General features: G+C 47.1%; 1 protein-coding gene across 1 annotated transcript in view; it reads right to left on the reverse strand.

Annotated features, from left to right (window-relative positions):
- LOC122551955 (striated muscle preferentially expressed protein kinase-like) overlaps nucleotides 1-15,748 on the reverse strand; it is a 267,850-nt gene that overhangs the window by 75,186 nt on the left and 176,916 nt on the right. Inside the window, exons 8-9 of the mRNA XM_043694526.1 lie at nucleotides 7,158-7,418; nucleotides 4,208-4,366 (exon numbers count right to left, since the gene is read on the reverse strand). Coding sequence (XP_043550461.1) covers nucleotides 4,208-4,366; nucleotides 7,158-7,418 — 420 coding nt within the window. The remainder of the gene's footprint in view (nucleotides 1-4,207; nucleotides 4,367-7,157; nucleotides 7,419-15,748) is intronic.

Here is a 15,748-nt window from a genome sequence, read left to right on the forward strand (position 1 = left end):
CCAAGAAAGAGAAAAATAGCACAGAGAGAGAGCAAATGACAATGGACAAGAGAAAGAAGAGTACAAGAGAGAGAGAGAGAAAGCAAGAGAGAGAAGAAAAAGGAGAGCAAGAGAGAGAAAACGGAGAGAGACAGAGCAAGAGAGAGACAGCAAAATGGAGAGAACAAGAAAAAGAGACAACAAAAAAAGGGAGAGAGAGAGATGTTTCTGAAGATGTACTCATCAGCATAAATGCAAGAATACCAAATTGCACAGCGTCCCAACAATTGTTACCACGGGAGAAAAGGCTGACAGTGACAAGTTGGCTAGGATTTGCTGGTGCACTGCAAGGTTATGAGCCAGGTATAAGCTCCTCAAGCTCGCGGCATGAGACCTGGACATGTCCCTTTTGTTTGCACAGCATGTGTTGTCAAGTGACTGGCTTCTCCCAATTGTAAATGACCCCATTACGAGCTGAACAGGTCACCTGAAATGGTCAGTGCTGCTGTCAGCACACTGAGCTGTTCAGCCAGTGCTGTCTGAATGGTTTGCAACATTGAACATCCTGCTGTGGCTTTAGCAAGCAAGGGATTATAGAGTACAGACTGTTACCACCAACCGGGGGAGATACTGTTGGGTTCAGGTTGGAACCTGGCATTTCAGTGACATCAGACACGGTCCTTTAATTCTGTGGTAAACGGAAAATCTTTTTGGACCGGTGTTGAATGCAAGACCAAAACATCAACAATATACCTCGGTCTTTCTCCGCAATGTTAATGTTTTGTACAACCAAGATATTATTACAATTTTTACTCAAAAATAATTAAATATATTACTTGGATTAATTAACAGCTCTTTGATAGACTCAGGAAGTGCAGGAGACATATCTTCCTGGGCTATGTGGGAGTCTCACATATATAAAGGGGTGAAAACTAGGTCAGAAAGGTCGGCCAGAATTTTATTAGGAAGTTCAGCTGCAGTTGACCAAAAGGCTAATAAAGTTGGAGAAAATTAATTATGAAAGTAAATTGGCAAGAAATATAAAACCAAACAGCAAGAGCTTCTACATCAAGATTTGGAGGAACATTCTTAAGGTGAGAGGAAAGAGATTTATACAGATTTTTTACACAGATGGTTCACATGTGGAACGAACTTCCTGAGGAAGTGATGGGTGTGGGTACAGTTACAATGTTTAAAAGACATTTGGACAGTTACATGAAGAGGAAAGGTTTGGAGGGATATGCAGGCGAAGATGAGGACTGCAGATGCTGGAGATTAGAATTGAGAGTGTGGTGCTGGAAAAGCACAGCAGGTCAGGTAGTATCCGAGGGGCGGGAGAATCGACATTTTGACAGGTCATGAGGGGGTTGCCAAATTGGAAGGTTGGAACTGGGATAAGGTTGGGGGAGGGGAAATGAAGAAACTGGTGAAATTCACATTGATGTCATGGGGTTCGAGGGTCCCGAGGCGGAAGATGGGGTGTTCTTCCTCCAGGCGTCGGGCGGCCAGGCCTAAGGTGTAGGCGCAGGTTTTGCAACTCCTGCGGTGGCAGGGTAAGGTATTGGGAGGAGAGGGTGGATTTCGGGATGCGTGGAACTGACGAGGCAGTCACGGAGGTAACGCTCTTTACAGAAAACGGATAGGGGTGGGAAGGGAAATAAATCTATGGCGGTGGGGTCAGTTTGTAGGTGGCAGAAATGGTGGAGGATAATGTGATATATCTGGAGGTTGGTGGGGTGGAAGGTGTGTAATGGGGGGTTCTGTCCTTTTGCGGTTGGAGGTGTGGAGTTCAAAGGTGGAGGCGCGGAAAGTGGAGGGCATGATCACCACGTGGGAGGGGAAATTGCAGTCTTTTAAGAAGGAGGCCATCTGGTATGTTCTGTGGTGGAACTGATCCTCCTGGGGTGGAGGTGGAGGAGTTGGGAATAAGCGATAGCACTTTTGCAGGAGGTAGAGTGGAAGGAGGTGTAGTCCAAGTAGCTGTGGGAGTCGATTGTAGAAGATGTCAATGTTGAGTCGGTCACCGTTGATGGAGTTCGAGAGGTCCAGGAAGGGGAGAGAGGTGTCTGAGATGGTCCAGGTGAACTTAAGGTCAGGATGGAATGTGTTGGTGAAGTTGATGAATTGTTCAACCTCCTTGCAGGAGCACAAGGTGGCGCCGATACAGTCATCAATGTAGTAGAGGATAAGGTGGGGAATGGTGCCGGTGTAACTGTGGAAGATGGACTGCTCTACATAGCAACAAAGAGACAGGCATTAGCTGGGGCCCTTTCCAACCCTTTGGTCTGAAGGAAGTGGGCGGATTCAAAGGTAGTTTAGTGCACTGACATCTACACCGCTGAAGCCAGGTGCAAATTCACAGATACTTCCTCCTACTGTCCCCTCGACCATGACCTCACCTCCCATAGCCAAACCATTATCTCCCAGACCATATACAATCTCATCACCTCAAGGGATGTCCCAATCACAGGCTCCAACCTCATCTACATTAAACTCCATCTGCCAATCCTCAGCCCATTGGCCCATCTGGTCAAGATCCCGTTGTAATCTGAGGTAACGTTCTTTGCTGTCCACTACACCTCCAATTTTAGTGTTATCTGCAAACTTACTAACTATACCTCCTATGTTTACATCCAAATCATTTATATAAATGCCGAAAAGTTGTGGACCCAGCACCGATCCTTGTGGCACCCACTAGTCACAGGCCTCCAGTCTGAAAAACAACCCTCCACCACCACCCTCTGTCTTCTAAGCCAGTTCTGTATCCAAGTGACTAGTTCTCCCTGTATTCCATGAGATCTAACCTTGCTCATCGACTAGTTCTCCCTGTATTCCATGAGATCTAACCTTGCTCATCTTGTCGAACCTTGTCGAACGCCTTACTGAAGTACTTACTCTCTATATTAATGGACCTGGAGGTTGCAGAGTGTATTGTATCCAAATTTGCTGGTGATACAAAAATAGGTAAGGCGGCAGGTTGTGATGAGGACATAAGGAATATGCAAGGGAGAGAGCTAGGTTGAGAGAATGGGCAAAACTCGGTAGGTAGAGTTTAATGGAGGAAAATGTGAGATCACACACTTCTGTAGAAAGAAACAAAAGTCAGATTATTATTTAAAAGGAGAGAGATTCCCAAGGAAGTGCACCGCAGAGGGATCTGGGTATCCTAGTACGTGAAAGACAAGATGTCAGCATTGGGGTACAATCAGTAATTAAGCTGGCATTGGAGTCAGTTTAAAGTAATTCACTAGGCTGATTCCTGGGATAAAGGGGTTAATTTATCAAGAATAGCTCGATAGTTAGCCTTTATTCATTAGAATTTAGAAGACTGAGGGGATTTGACAGGGTAGATATCGTGAAGATGTTTCCACTATTGGGGGAATTTCGAGCTGGGGCATAATTACAGAATCCAGAATAATCTTTTAAAACTGAGATGTGAAGGAATTTTTTCTCTCAGAGGCTAGTGAGTGGAATTCGCTCCTCCAGAGAGATGTGGAGACTAGATCACTATGAATATTTAAAAAGAAGAAGGAGATTAATTTTATGAAATATCAGGGAGCTGAGGGCTTTGAGGAATTGTCACGAAAGTGGAGTTGATGCCTAGACTCCATCAGCCATGGTCCTGTCGAAGGACAGGACAGGCTTGAGGAGCTGAATGCCCTTTTTCTGCTCTTGTTTCTAATGAGGGTATGTGTGGTAGGTTCCTGTGGTGATTACTTGAACCCAGAAGCTCCTGTCTCAGAGTGAGAGCACTGCCCATTGAGCAATGTATGACACAGGAGATAATCTGTGCTGGGCTTCTCGTGCAAGGTCTACATTGATCATCTCAGTGCCTTGCCACAGGTGCTGTCTTTACAACAAGGCAGGATGACTAGAAATCCCCAACATCCCCCCACCCCCCAAAATGTTTCTGAGGACCGCCAAGGGTTCATCAAAGCATCATGGACCAAAATTGACCCCCAATGCCAAGTAAGAGATGACTGACATCACTGGCAATGCCAGCTCCATTCTCCTAACTCCCCTTGAGCAGAACGGCTCGCTCAGCCGTTTCAGGGAGACGCCTGTGGGATATTGCTGTACACCAGTTGACTGCTGCAGTCTGGCAGTGACAGTGCCTCAAGACGTAAAGAGCTGGCTTGGCAGTAGGGTTCTCCCGGCACGCTGTGACGTCGGGCATGGTGTGGAATGGGAGTCAGAGCCTCTCTCCATGCTACGTTGTCGGGGTTACCGTAGTGCATCCAGGTGACGGTGGGCGGGGGAGTCCCGCTCACTTTCACATCCAGGTGGGCCGTTCTGCCCTCGATCACAAATACATCCTCCAGCTTCCTGGTGAAGAGTGGGACGATGGAAGGAAGCACAGTCAGCTTAGCACTACACGTTTTCTCGTCTGTGGGAGATAGAAGGGCCAGAGATCAGAAACTCCTCACCGAGATCAGGCCCAGGGCATAGAAATACCTCACCCAGACCAGGCCTATTTATCAGAAACCCCTCACCCAGACCAGGCTTGGGAGCAGAAACCCCTCATCGAGACCAAACACAGAGCTCAGAAACCCCTGGCCGAGACTAGGCCCAGGGCTCAGAAATCCCTCACTGAGACCAGGCCCAGGGCTTAGAAACCCCTCACCGAGACCAGGCCCAGGGCACAGAAACACCTTAACGAAACCAGCCCCAGGGCACAGAAACCTAACACCAAGACCAGGCCCAGGATTTAGAAATCCCTCACAGACACCAGGCCCAGGGATCAGAAACCCCTCACCGAGACCAGGTCCAGGGTTCAGAAATCCCTCACAGACACCAGGCCCAGGGATCAGAAACCCCTCACCGAGACCAGGCTCAGGGCTCCGAAACACCTCCACTAGACCAGGCTCAGGGCTCCAAAACACCTCCACTAGACCAGGCCCAGGGCTCAGAAACCCCTCACCGAGATCAGGCCCAGGGCTCAGAAATCCCTCACAGACACCAGGCCCAGGTCTCAGAAACCCCTCACCCAGACTAGGCCCAAGGATCAGAAACCCCTCACCGAGAGCAGGCCCAGGGCTCAGCAGCCTTTCACCGAGACCAGGTCCAGGGCTGAGAAAGCTGTCACTGAGAACACGCCCAGGGCATTAAAACCCATCATCGAGACCAGACCCAGGGCACAGAAACCCCTCATGCAGACCATGCCTATGGCTCAGAAACCCCTCACCGAGACCAGGCCCAGGGCTTAGAAACCCCTCACCGAGAACACGCCTAGTGCTCAGAAACCCCTCACCGAGACCAGGCCCAGGGCTCAGAAATCCTTTACCAAGACCAGTCCCAGGGCTCAGATATCCCTCACTGAGACCAGGCCCAGAGCTCAGAAATCCCCCATGCAGACCAGGCCCAGGGCTCAGAAACCCCTCACCGAGACCAGGGCCAGGGTTCAGAAACCCCTCAGAGAGACCAGGCCCAGGGCTCAGAAACCCCTCACTGAGACCAGGCCCAGGGCACAGAAACCCTTAATACAGACCAGGCCCAGGGCACAGAAACCCCTCACCGAGACCAGGCCCAGGGCTCAGAAACCCCTCACTGGGACAAGGCTCAGGGTTCAGAAACCCCTCACAGAGACCAGGCTCAGGGCTCATAAACCACTCACTGAGACCAGGCCCAGGGCTCAGAAATCCCTGACTGAGACCAGGCCCAGGGCTCAGAAATCCCTCACCGAGACCAGGCCCAGGGATTAGAAAACCCCTTGCCAAGACCAGGCCCAAAATTTGATAACAGAGGTTAAACAATTTGGGGTTGATGTATAAACCTGCTGTTATGGGGTTGCCCCTTTGATGAATAATTCTCTGGAATTTAGCAGAATGAGAGCAAACTTTTCATCTTGACATTTCAACAAAGAAGGACCAGTTGGATGGTCATCATTGCTCATACTGAACAGCAGCATAGGCTCAGAAACAAAAAGAGAAATCTCTGGAAAAGCCTGGCAGGTCTGACAGCGTCTGTGGAGAGAGATGAGAGTTAACATTCCGGGTCTAGTGGCCCTTCCTCAGAATGGTTTGACTGACAGTCATAGACTCCTTTCAATGTGGAACCAGGCCATTCGGCCCATTGGGTCCACACTGAGCCAACAAAGGGCACCCTCCCAGACCCATACCCCTTTACCCTATGCCTGTAACCCTGCGTCTCTCATGACTAATCCACTTAGTCTGATGTGGAGGTGCTGGTGTCGGACTGAGGTGGACAAGGTCAGAAGTCACACAACACCAGATTGTAGTCCAACTGGATTATTTGAAATCACAAGCTTTCGGAGCTCTGCTCCTTCATCAGATGAAGTCGGGTAGATAAGGGGCAGCACTCTGAAACCTTGTGATTTCAAATAAATCTGTTTGACTACAGCCTGGTGTCGTGTGACTTTGGACCTTGTCCACTTTGTCTGTATATGCCTGGACACTATGGGCAATTTAGACATTGAGTCATAAAGTTGTACAGCACAGAAGCAAACCCTTCCATCCAACTTGTCCATACTGACCAGATATCCTAAATAAATCTAGTCCCATTTGACAGCACTTGTTCATTCCCTCTAAACCCTTCCTATTCATATACCCATCCTTTTAAATGTTGTAATTGTATCAGCCTCCACCACTTCCTCTGGCAGCTTATTCCATACACGTACCACCCTCTGTGTGAAAAAGGTCCCCCCTAGCTTCCTTTTATATCTTTTCCCTCTCACCCTAAACCTATGCCCTCTAGTTCTGGACTCCTCCACCCCAGGGAAAAGACTTTGTCTATTTTTCCTATCCATGCCCCTCATGATTTTATAAACCTCTATAAGGTCACCCCTCAGACTCCGGCGCTCCAGGGAAAACAGGCCCAGCCTGTTCAGCCTCTCCTTGTAGCTCAAGCCCTCCAAACCTGGCAACATTCTTATAAATCTCTTCTGAGCCTTTTCAAGTTTCACAACATCCTTCCGATAGGAGGAAGACCAGAATTGCACGCAACACGTCCCATATCTTGTGATGATGGGTCACTGGACCCGAAACTTTAACTCTGTTTTCTCTCCACAGACGCTGCCAGACCTGCTGAGCTTTTCCAGAGATTTCTGTTTTGGTTTCTGACTTCCAGCATCCATGGTTCTTGGTTTATATAGGGGCAGAGTATTCTGGATGGGCCAAACAGGCTCCTCCAGCTGTGGTTTGCTGTGCTCTGTTACCCACCTTTGGCGGTGCTGAGCTTGCAGGTGTACACCCCAGTATCGTCCTCGTGCACCGAGTTCAGGAGGAGCTTACACCTCTTGCCGTCAAAGTGCATCTTGCAGTTGAGGAGGGCGGGCTGGACCAGCTTCTCATTGGTTAGCCAGTCCACATCAACATCAGGAGGAGCCTGGATCTCGCACTCAAAGCAGGCAGACTCACCAGCGTTCACCGTAATATCCCGGGACGGAGCCAGGATGGTCAGTGCCTGGTCCTCACGCCGGGCTGCAACATAAACAACAACATGCATTTATATAGCACCCAGAGTGCCATGATAACATGAGCACTAGATAATTCATCATCCCCACAATTATCACCGCACATTCAGGGAGCATTACAGTCAGTACTTAGAAACCAACAGACAGCACTCACTCAGTACTGACTGCCGACAATGTGGCACTCCCTTAGCACTGACCCTCCAACAATGCAACACTCCCTCAGTACTGATCCTCCAACAGTGCGGCACTCTGTTAGCACTGACCTTCCGACAATGCAACACTCCCTCAGTACTGACCCTCCGACAGTGCGGCACTCCCTTAGCACTGACCTTCCAACAATGCAACACTCCCTCAGTACTGACCCTCTGACAGTGCGGCACTCCTTAGCACTGACCCTCCAACAATGCAACTCTCCCTCAGTACTGACCCTCTGACAGTGTGGTACTCCCTCAGCACTGACCCTCCAACAGTGTGGCACTCCCTCAGTACTCACCCTCCGACAGTGCGGCACTCCCTCAGCACTGACCCTCCAACAGTGCGGTCCTCCCTCTGTATTGACCCTCCGACAGTGTGGCATTCCCTCAGTACTGACCCTCTGATGGTGCGGCACTCCCTCAGTACATCCTCCGAGAGTGCAGAGTTCCATCAATACTAACCCTCCAACAGTGCAGCACTCCCTCAGTACTGACCCTCTGACAGTGCGGAATTCCCTCAGTACTGACCCTCTGATAGTGCAGCACTCCCTCAGCACTGACCCTCCTACAATACATACTCCCTCAGTACTGACTCTCCGACAGCACTGACCCCTCGAGCCTATTCTGCCAATGAATGAGATTGTGGCTGATCTGTAGCCTAACTCCATTTACCTGCCATTAGGCCATATCCCTTAATACTTTTGCTTTACAAAAATAATTGATCTCAGATTTAAAATTAACAACTGATCCAGCCTTCACTGCTGTTTGTGGAAGAGAGTTCCAAATCTCTCCCCTTTTGTGTGTAGAAGTGCTTCCTAACATTTGAAAGTAATTCATACAATTCCAGCAGCATTTCACAGTGCATTTTGAGGATAATATATTGGCTAGTGCTTAGAATGTTCTCTCAGTATCTTTTGACTTTTCAAATACTGCGTGCAATTCTGGTCTCCTTCTTATCAGAAAGCTGTTGTGAAACTTGAAAGGGTTCAGAAAAGAATTACAAAGGATGTTGCCAGGGTTGTAGGGTTTGAGCTATAGGGAGAGGCTGAATAGACTGGGATTGTTTTCCCTGGAGCATCAGAGAGTGAGGGGTGGCCTAATAGAGGTTTTTAAAATCATGAGGGGCAAAGTCTTTTCCCCAGGGGTGGGAAAGTCTAGAACTAGAGGTTTAGGGTGAGAGGGGAAAGATATAAAAGAGGAATTGGTGGAGGCTGGTACAATTACAGCATTTAAAAGGCATCTGGATGGGTATATGAATAGGAAAGGTTTAGAGGGAAATGGGCCAAGTGCTGTCAAATGGGACGAGATTAATTTGGGATATCTGGCTGGCACGGATGAGTTCAAGCGAAGGGACTCTCTCTATGCTAGACTCTATAACTGTTCCTCAGGATCAGAGTGTGAAAATTGACTCCTAACTATTGACCCTTCATTGCCACTAACCAGTTCCACTGAAACAGTGACAAGGCTGTGAGTAATAGCAGTGAAAATATCGAGATATATACAGGTATCCGTGGGTTAACACCTCGAAAACATTTGCACATTATTAAAGCATCTTGGAGATGAATGTTGAAAGGTTGCACAGTGGGGGAGTATCACCGAGAAAGACATCACAAGCAGATTTTCCCTCACACTGCCAAACCCTGGTAGCGTTCAGGGGAGTGAAAAGGTTGGAGGACTGTAGCTGATGCTGTCATAGAAACGACACAGCACAGAACGAGGCCATTCAGCTCCCGGTGACTGTGTCAGGGCTTTGGAAGCGTTATCCCATTAATCTCACACACTCGCTCTGGCCCACAGCTCAACAAACATTCTCTTTCCCAAATATTTATTTAATTCCATTTTGAAAGTTCCTTTTGAATCTGTTTCCTTCGCCCTCAGCGTTTTCCAGATCACTGTAACTCACAGAGTAAGCAAATGACCCCTCCTATTCCCCACCACACCCCCAGCCCCAGATTCTTTGATCAAGTATCTTGTCCTCCAGTTACCAATTCTTTGACCTGAGGAACTGTATCACCTGCTTCTTTGAAAGAAGCCCTTTCTGCTCTAGGGAGAATAATCCCAGCTTCTCCCATCTCTCCACATTCACTGGGGCCCCTCGTCTCTTATTCCATTCTGGTAAAGCTCCATCTGCACCCTCCCCAAATACTAAATATCCTTCCACAAGTGTGAGACCCAGGAGCTGAACACAATAACTATGATTTTTTAAAATATTTACTCACAGGATGTGGGAATCACTGGCTGGGCCAGCATTTTTTGCCCAGAGGCAGGTAAGAGTCAACCACATTGCTGCAGGTCTGGAGTCACATGTAGGCCTGGACCAGGTAATGGTGGTAGTTTCCTTCCCTCAAGAACAGTAGATGGGTGTTTATTTTCTGACAATCATCTTATGGTCATCATTAAGACTCTTAGATCCAGATTTGTGCTGAGTTCAAACTCCATAGTCTGCTGGGGTGGGACTTGAACTCGGGTCCTCAAAAAAACAAATGACCTGCATCTCTGGGTTAATAGTCCATCACCACTCTGCATGGTTTTTGAGTTCTGAGGAAGAGTCACTGGATCGGAAACGTTAGCTCTTATGTTTCTCCACAGATACTGCCAGACCTGCCGAGCTTTTCCAGCAACTTCTGTTTTTGTTGGCAACAAGCTCCTTGCTTTCAGCTCAGATTTGTTTCATGTAGGTGGTATATTTTTGGCTCAGCTACTGCTGACAAAATCATCTACTTTTTACTCCTTCTGACTTTCTCTCGCACTTAGTGAATCAGACTGGGTCGGCCACATGTTGTAGCCTCTCGGTAATGGCTGTGTATGTCAGAGCATAGACAGTTCCACCATTAGATCGAGAGGGAACAGTGGGCTACACACTGCAGTCAGAGTCTCTCACTCAGGACACTTGGTCTAAAAGGATACAAGCTCCCATCACATACCTTGCATTGCTTTATCCCCCTCTGTTTCTCAGGGCTGTGGGTATAAATGTGGAGTGTTCACAATGTCAGAACACAGAAATAGCACACAAATCTCCTCCCACCTTACTCTGTCTCACCTTAGCAACATCTGCCTCAGTAACTTAGCAATACGGCCCTTGAACATATCTGAAGGTTTTATTCTGCACTCATCAGGATTAAGACAAGAAACGTTACATTTTAAAGCAGTGGGAAGGGTCTTCAAGGCTGATCCCTACACCATAACGGAGATTTTATACCAAAACCAAGGAGACTGCTAAACCTTTAGACTACCAGAGAGATTGGTTGGCAAGGCAAATCTGATTGGCCGAGGTGTTGCTATGGTGTGAGGAACAGGGAGCTACAGGCTCCCAGAGCTCCCGGGTAATTGAAACCAAGGTATGAGATTCAATTAGTTTGCAGAGAATGGCTCCCCACATTGCTCATTCACCATGGTAACACCTCGCTTAGTCAGAGTCAACACGCCAACCACTTACCATCCTGTTGCCCTGGATAAATTATGGTGATGGTCCAAAGTTTGGCATTCTTGCACATGTCCTGAGGACAGTAAGACGCCAAGCTTGGATGAGTGCCTCTTTCCTTTTTTCCTTATGAGCAGACTGGAAGGGCCAAATGGCCTCCTCCTGTCCCTATATTCCATGTTTCTATGAAGCTGCTGAACCACAATCATTCTCCATCAGAGTGAATTCCACTTTGTGATCTAGGAACTGAGGAACAGTAGTCGGCCATTCAGCCCCTCAAGTCTGTTCCACTATGCAAAGAGATCATGGCTGATCTGTGGCCTAGCCCCATTTACCTGCCTTTGGCCCATATCCCCTAATGACCTTGCTGAACGAAAATGTGTCTACCTTAGATTTAAATGATCCAGCATCCATTACTGTTTGTGGAAGAGAGTCCCAAACCTTTCCCACCCTTTGTGTGTCAAAGTGCTTCCTAACATCGCTCCTGAACACTCTGGCCCTCATTCTCAGACTATCCCCTAGGTCTAGAATCCCCAACCAGTGGAAACAGTTTCTCTTAATCTGCACTGTCTTTCCACTCCCCAGGCAAAGGATTGGACTCTTATTCTTGTTGAATTAATTTGTGATTATTTTAATATCATTATTCAGTGGAAGAAAGGAGCATGAGTAGGCCAATCAGTCCATCAAGTCTGCTCTGCCACCCAATAAAATCATGGATGATCTGAGAATCCTTAAGTTCACTTTCCTGCCTTTTCCCATAACCCTTGATTTCCCTAATTGATTAAACATCTGTCTGTCTCAGCCTTGAATATACTTAATGACCCAGCCTCAACAGCCTTCACTCCCATCTGAGAGAAGAAATTCCTCCTCATCTCTGTCTTACATGGATGACCCCTTAACATATGAATCCCTCTTTTTGTCCAGGTTTAAGGTGGAAGGGACCTGAATGATGAGGGACACACGTTTCTGAGATGGAAATGGTTTAAGCTCAATCATTCTAACAGGAACTCAACTCCTTTGCTCCCTCAGGAAGCTAGCTGCTCTATGACGGTTGCTGCGATGGAGTTGTGGTATTGGGCTGAATCTCGATACAGGATGCAGCAGAAATCCAGGGTGATCCCAGTCAACATCCCACATTCCACCATCCACAGCTACCAGCACGCTCAATTCTAAGACCAACTATTAATGCACACCTCGTCCAATTCATTAATGCCTTATTCAGCATCTGGTCTGGAAAACCAAAATATTAAAATTCTCATCTCTGTTTTCAAATACCTTCAATATCTCATTCCTCTTTATCTCACAGGGTCAGTACTGAGTGAGTGCCACACTGTTCAGAGGGTCAGTACTGAGGGAGTGCCGCACTGTCAGAGGGTCAGTGCTGAGGGAGTGCCACACTGTCGGAGGGTCAGTACTGAGAGAGTGTCACACTGTCGAACGGTCAGTACTGAGCAGCACCGCACTGTCAAGAGGGTCAGTGCTGCACTGTCAGAGGGTCAGTACTGAGGGAGTGCCCCACTGTCCGAGGGTCAGTGTTGAAGGAGTGCCACAATGTTGAAGGGTCAGTGCTGAGGGAGTGCCACACTTGTCAGAGGGTCAGTATTGAGGGAGAATCAGTTGTAATCACCTCAGCAATGAGCGAATTACATTGTTCATAGAAACATCAGAAGTAGGAACGGGAGGAGGCCATTCAGCCCCTTGAGGTTGCTCCACCATTTAATATGATGATGGCTGATCTCATCTAATCTTCAATTCCACTTTCTTGCCCACTCCCCATAACCCTCCAACCCGTTACTCATTTAAAGTCTCGAATCTCCTTAAATTTCCCCAATATCCCAGCATCCACCGGACTCTGAGGGAGTGAATTCCATAGATTCATGACCCTTTCAGTGAAGTAATTTCTCCTGATCTCTGTCTTAAATCGGCTTCACCCATCCTAAAGCAATGACCTCTCGTTCCAGATTGTCCCACATGAGGAAGCATCCTCTCTATATCTACTGTCAATCCCCTTTAGCATCTTCTCAACGCCAGTTAGATCTTCACTCATTCTTCTAAACTCCAGAGAGTATCTGTCTAACCTGCTCAATTTGCCTTCATAAGACCAAGCCCTCATCTCTGGAATCAATCAAGTGAACCTTCTCTGAGCTGCCTCCAATGTAACTACATCCCTCCTGAAGTAAGAAGACCAAGACTGTGTGCCCTCCATGAGGTGTGGTCTCACTATGGTTGGAGTAACACTTGCCTACCTTTATAATCTATTCCATTAGCAGTAAATGCCAACATTTCATTTGCCTTCCTTGTTAACTAGATTTTTTGTGATTCATGGACAAGGACACCCAGATCCCTCTGCATAAGAACTAGGAACAGGAGTGAGCCATCTGGCCCCTTGAGCTTGCTCTGCCATTCAATAAGATCATGGCTGATCTTTCCGTAGACTCAGATCCACTGATCCGCCCGCTCACTGTTCCCTTAATTCCTTTACTGTTCAAAAATCTATCTTTGCCTTAAAAACATTCAGCGAGGTAGCCTCAACTGCTTCACTGGACAGGGAATTCCACTGATTCACAACCCTCTGGGTGAAGAAGTTCCTCCTCAACTTAGTCCCAAATCTGCTCCCCCTAATTTTGAGGCTATGCTTCTGGTTCTAGTTTCACTTGACAGTGGAAACATTCTCTCTACTTCTAACTTTTCTATTCCCTTCATAATTTAATATGTTTCTATAAGATCCTCCCCCATTCTTCTGAATTCCAGTGAATATAATCCCTGTCTACTCAGTCTCTCCTCATAAACCAACCCCATCAACTCCGGAATCAACCTAGTGAACCCCCTCCAGTGCCAGTCCATCCTTTCTCAAGTAAGAAGATCAAAACTGCACAAAATGCTGTGCATCTTTATTTTATGCAACAACCTTTTGTGCGGCACCTTGTCAAATGTCTTCTGGAAATCCAGATACACCACATCTACTGAGTACCCATGCTCCACCAAAACACTCTGGAGATTCTCTCCATTTATAGTAGATAATAAGTTGCTTTTCTGTTCCTCCGATCAACCCAGTAATACCCTATTAGTTACATCCTGCCAACTCATTGATCCTGATTCTTTGGAGTGTCAGAGGCTGAGGGGTGACCTTATAGAGGTTTAAATCGTGAGGGGCATGGATAAGGTAAATAAGGTCTTTTCCCTGGAGTGGGTGGGTACAGAACTAGAGGGCATAGGTTTAGGATGAGAGGAGAAAGAAATAAAAGGAACCTAATGGGCAACTTTTTCACGCAGAGGGTGGTACGTGAATGGTATGAGCTGCCAGAGGAAGTGGTGGAGGCTGGTACAATTACAGCATTTAAAAGGCATCTGGATGGGTATGTGAATAGGAAGGGTTTAGAGGGATATGGGCCAAATGCTGGCAAATTGGACTAGGATAATTTAGGATATCTGGTCAGCATGGACGAATTGGACCGAAATGTCTGTTTCTGTGCTGTACATCTCTATCACTCTGCTCTCTATTGGTTAGCCAATCCTCTATCTAAGTCACTAAATGACCCTTCACCCCATGTGATCCTACTTTGTGTATTAACCTTTTCAAATATCTTCTACAAGTCCAGAGATACCGTATCTACAGGATCTCCATCATCCAATTTGCTTATTCATAAAACTTCATCAAATAATCAAGGCTGATTTACCTTTCACAAAACCATGCTGACTCTGCTGGATTGAATTCTGACTTTCCAAATATCCTGTTCCTTCTTCCTTTAGAATGGCAGGTGCCCCAATGCCAGGTGGGAAACTAACTGGGCTATACTTTCCTACTTTCTGCCATCCTCCCTCTTTGAATAACAGTGTCCTATTAGCATTTTCCAATCAACATGGACCTTTCCCATATCCCGGGGAATGAAGAGCTTGTTGAAAGCTGGGGAGTTTCGAGAGAAATCCCCTTGAAGCAAGGGAGTATTGTTCAGGAGGTGTCCGTGACTCAGCCAGAGTGAATCTATCCTCGCCTGTATTGGCTATGTAATTCAGAGTGCTCTGTGTACTAACAGTTCATTGTAGAGTTACACAGGCAGGTGACAATAACTGGGAGACATCATGCACCATTGTTATTCATTCAGAACCCTCCTTGACACAGTCTGCTGTTGCCTCTGTTTGAAGTGTACTTATTCCTGGTTATTGAAAGCTGTGGGTTACTCGTATCCAGACAAACAGATCCAGTTGATGAGAGAGAACACTAGGTTAGTGCTTAGTCATGGCATTACAGGGATAGACCTCAAGACAACACTCAGTTTGGTTTCAGTCCTTTACCAGAACGTCAAATGTTCCCTGCCCTGACACCTCATCAAGATTTGGCCATCCCCACTGCACTGGTTACCCAGAAACCCAAGCCTCGGGGAACATGATTTCAAATCCCACCAACAGCGGTAATGTCTCTACCTGTGAGCCAGGAGGCCCCAGGTTCAGGTCTAATCAGGTCCAGAGATGTGTAATAACATCTCTGATCAAATTGATTAAAAAAAATGTAACTCTCTTCCTGGAATCTTGTGACACAGTGGTAGCATTCATATCTCTGAGCTGGGAGACCCCAGATTCCATTCTACCACAATAGCTGGTGGAACTTAATCAATCAGAAATTGAAAGCTAAAGATTGATCACTGGTTACTGTAAGAGCCCATCTGGGTTACATATGTCCTTTAGAGAAGGGATTCTGCAATCCTTACCTGGTCTGGCCAACAT

Source organism: Chiloscyllium plagiosum, chromosome 7, assembly GCF_004010195.1.
Source record: "Chiloscyllium plagiosum isolate BGI_BamShark_2017 chromosome 7, ASM401019v2, whole genome shotgun sequence".
NCBI lineage: Eukaryota > Metazoa > Chordata > Chondrichthyes > Orectolobiformes > Hemiscylliidae > Chiloscyllium > Chiloscyllium plagiosum.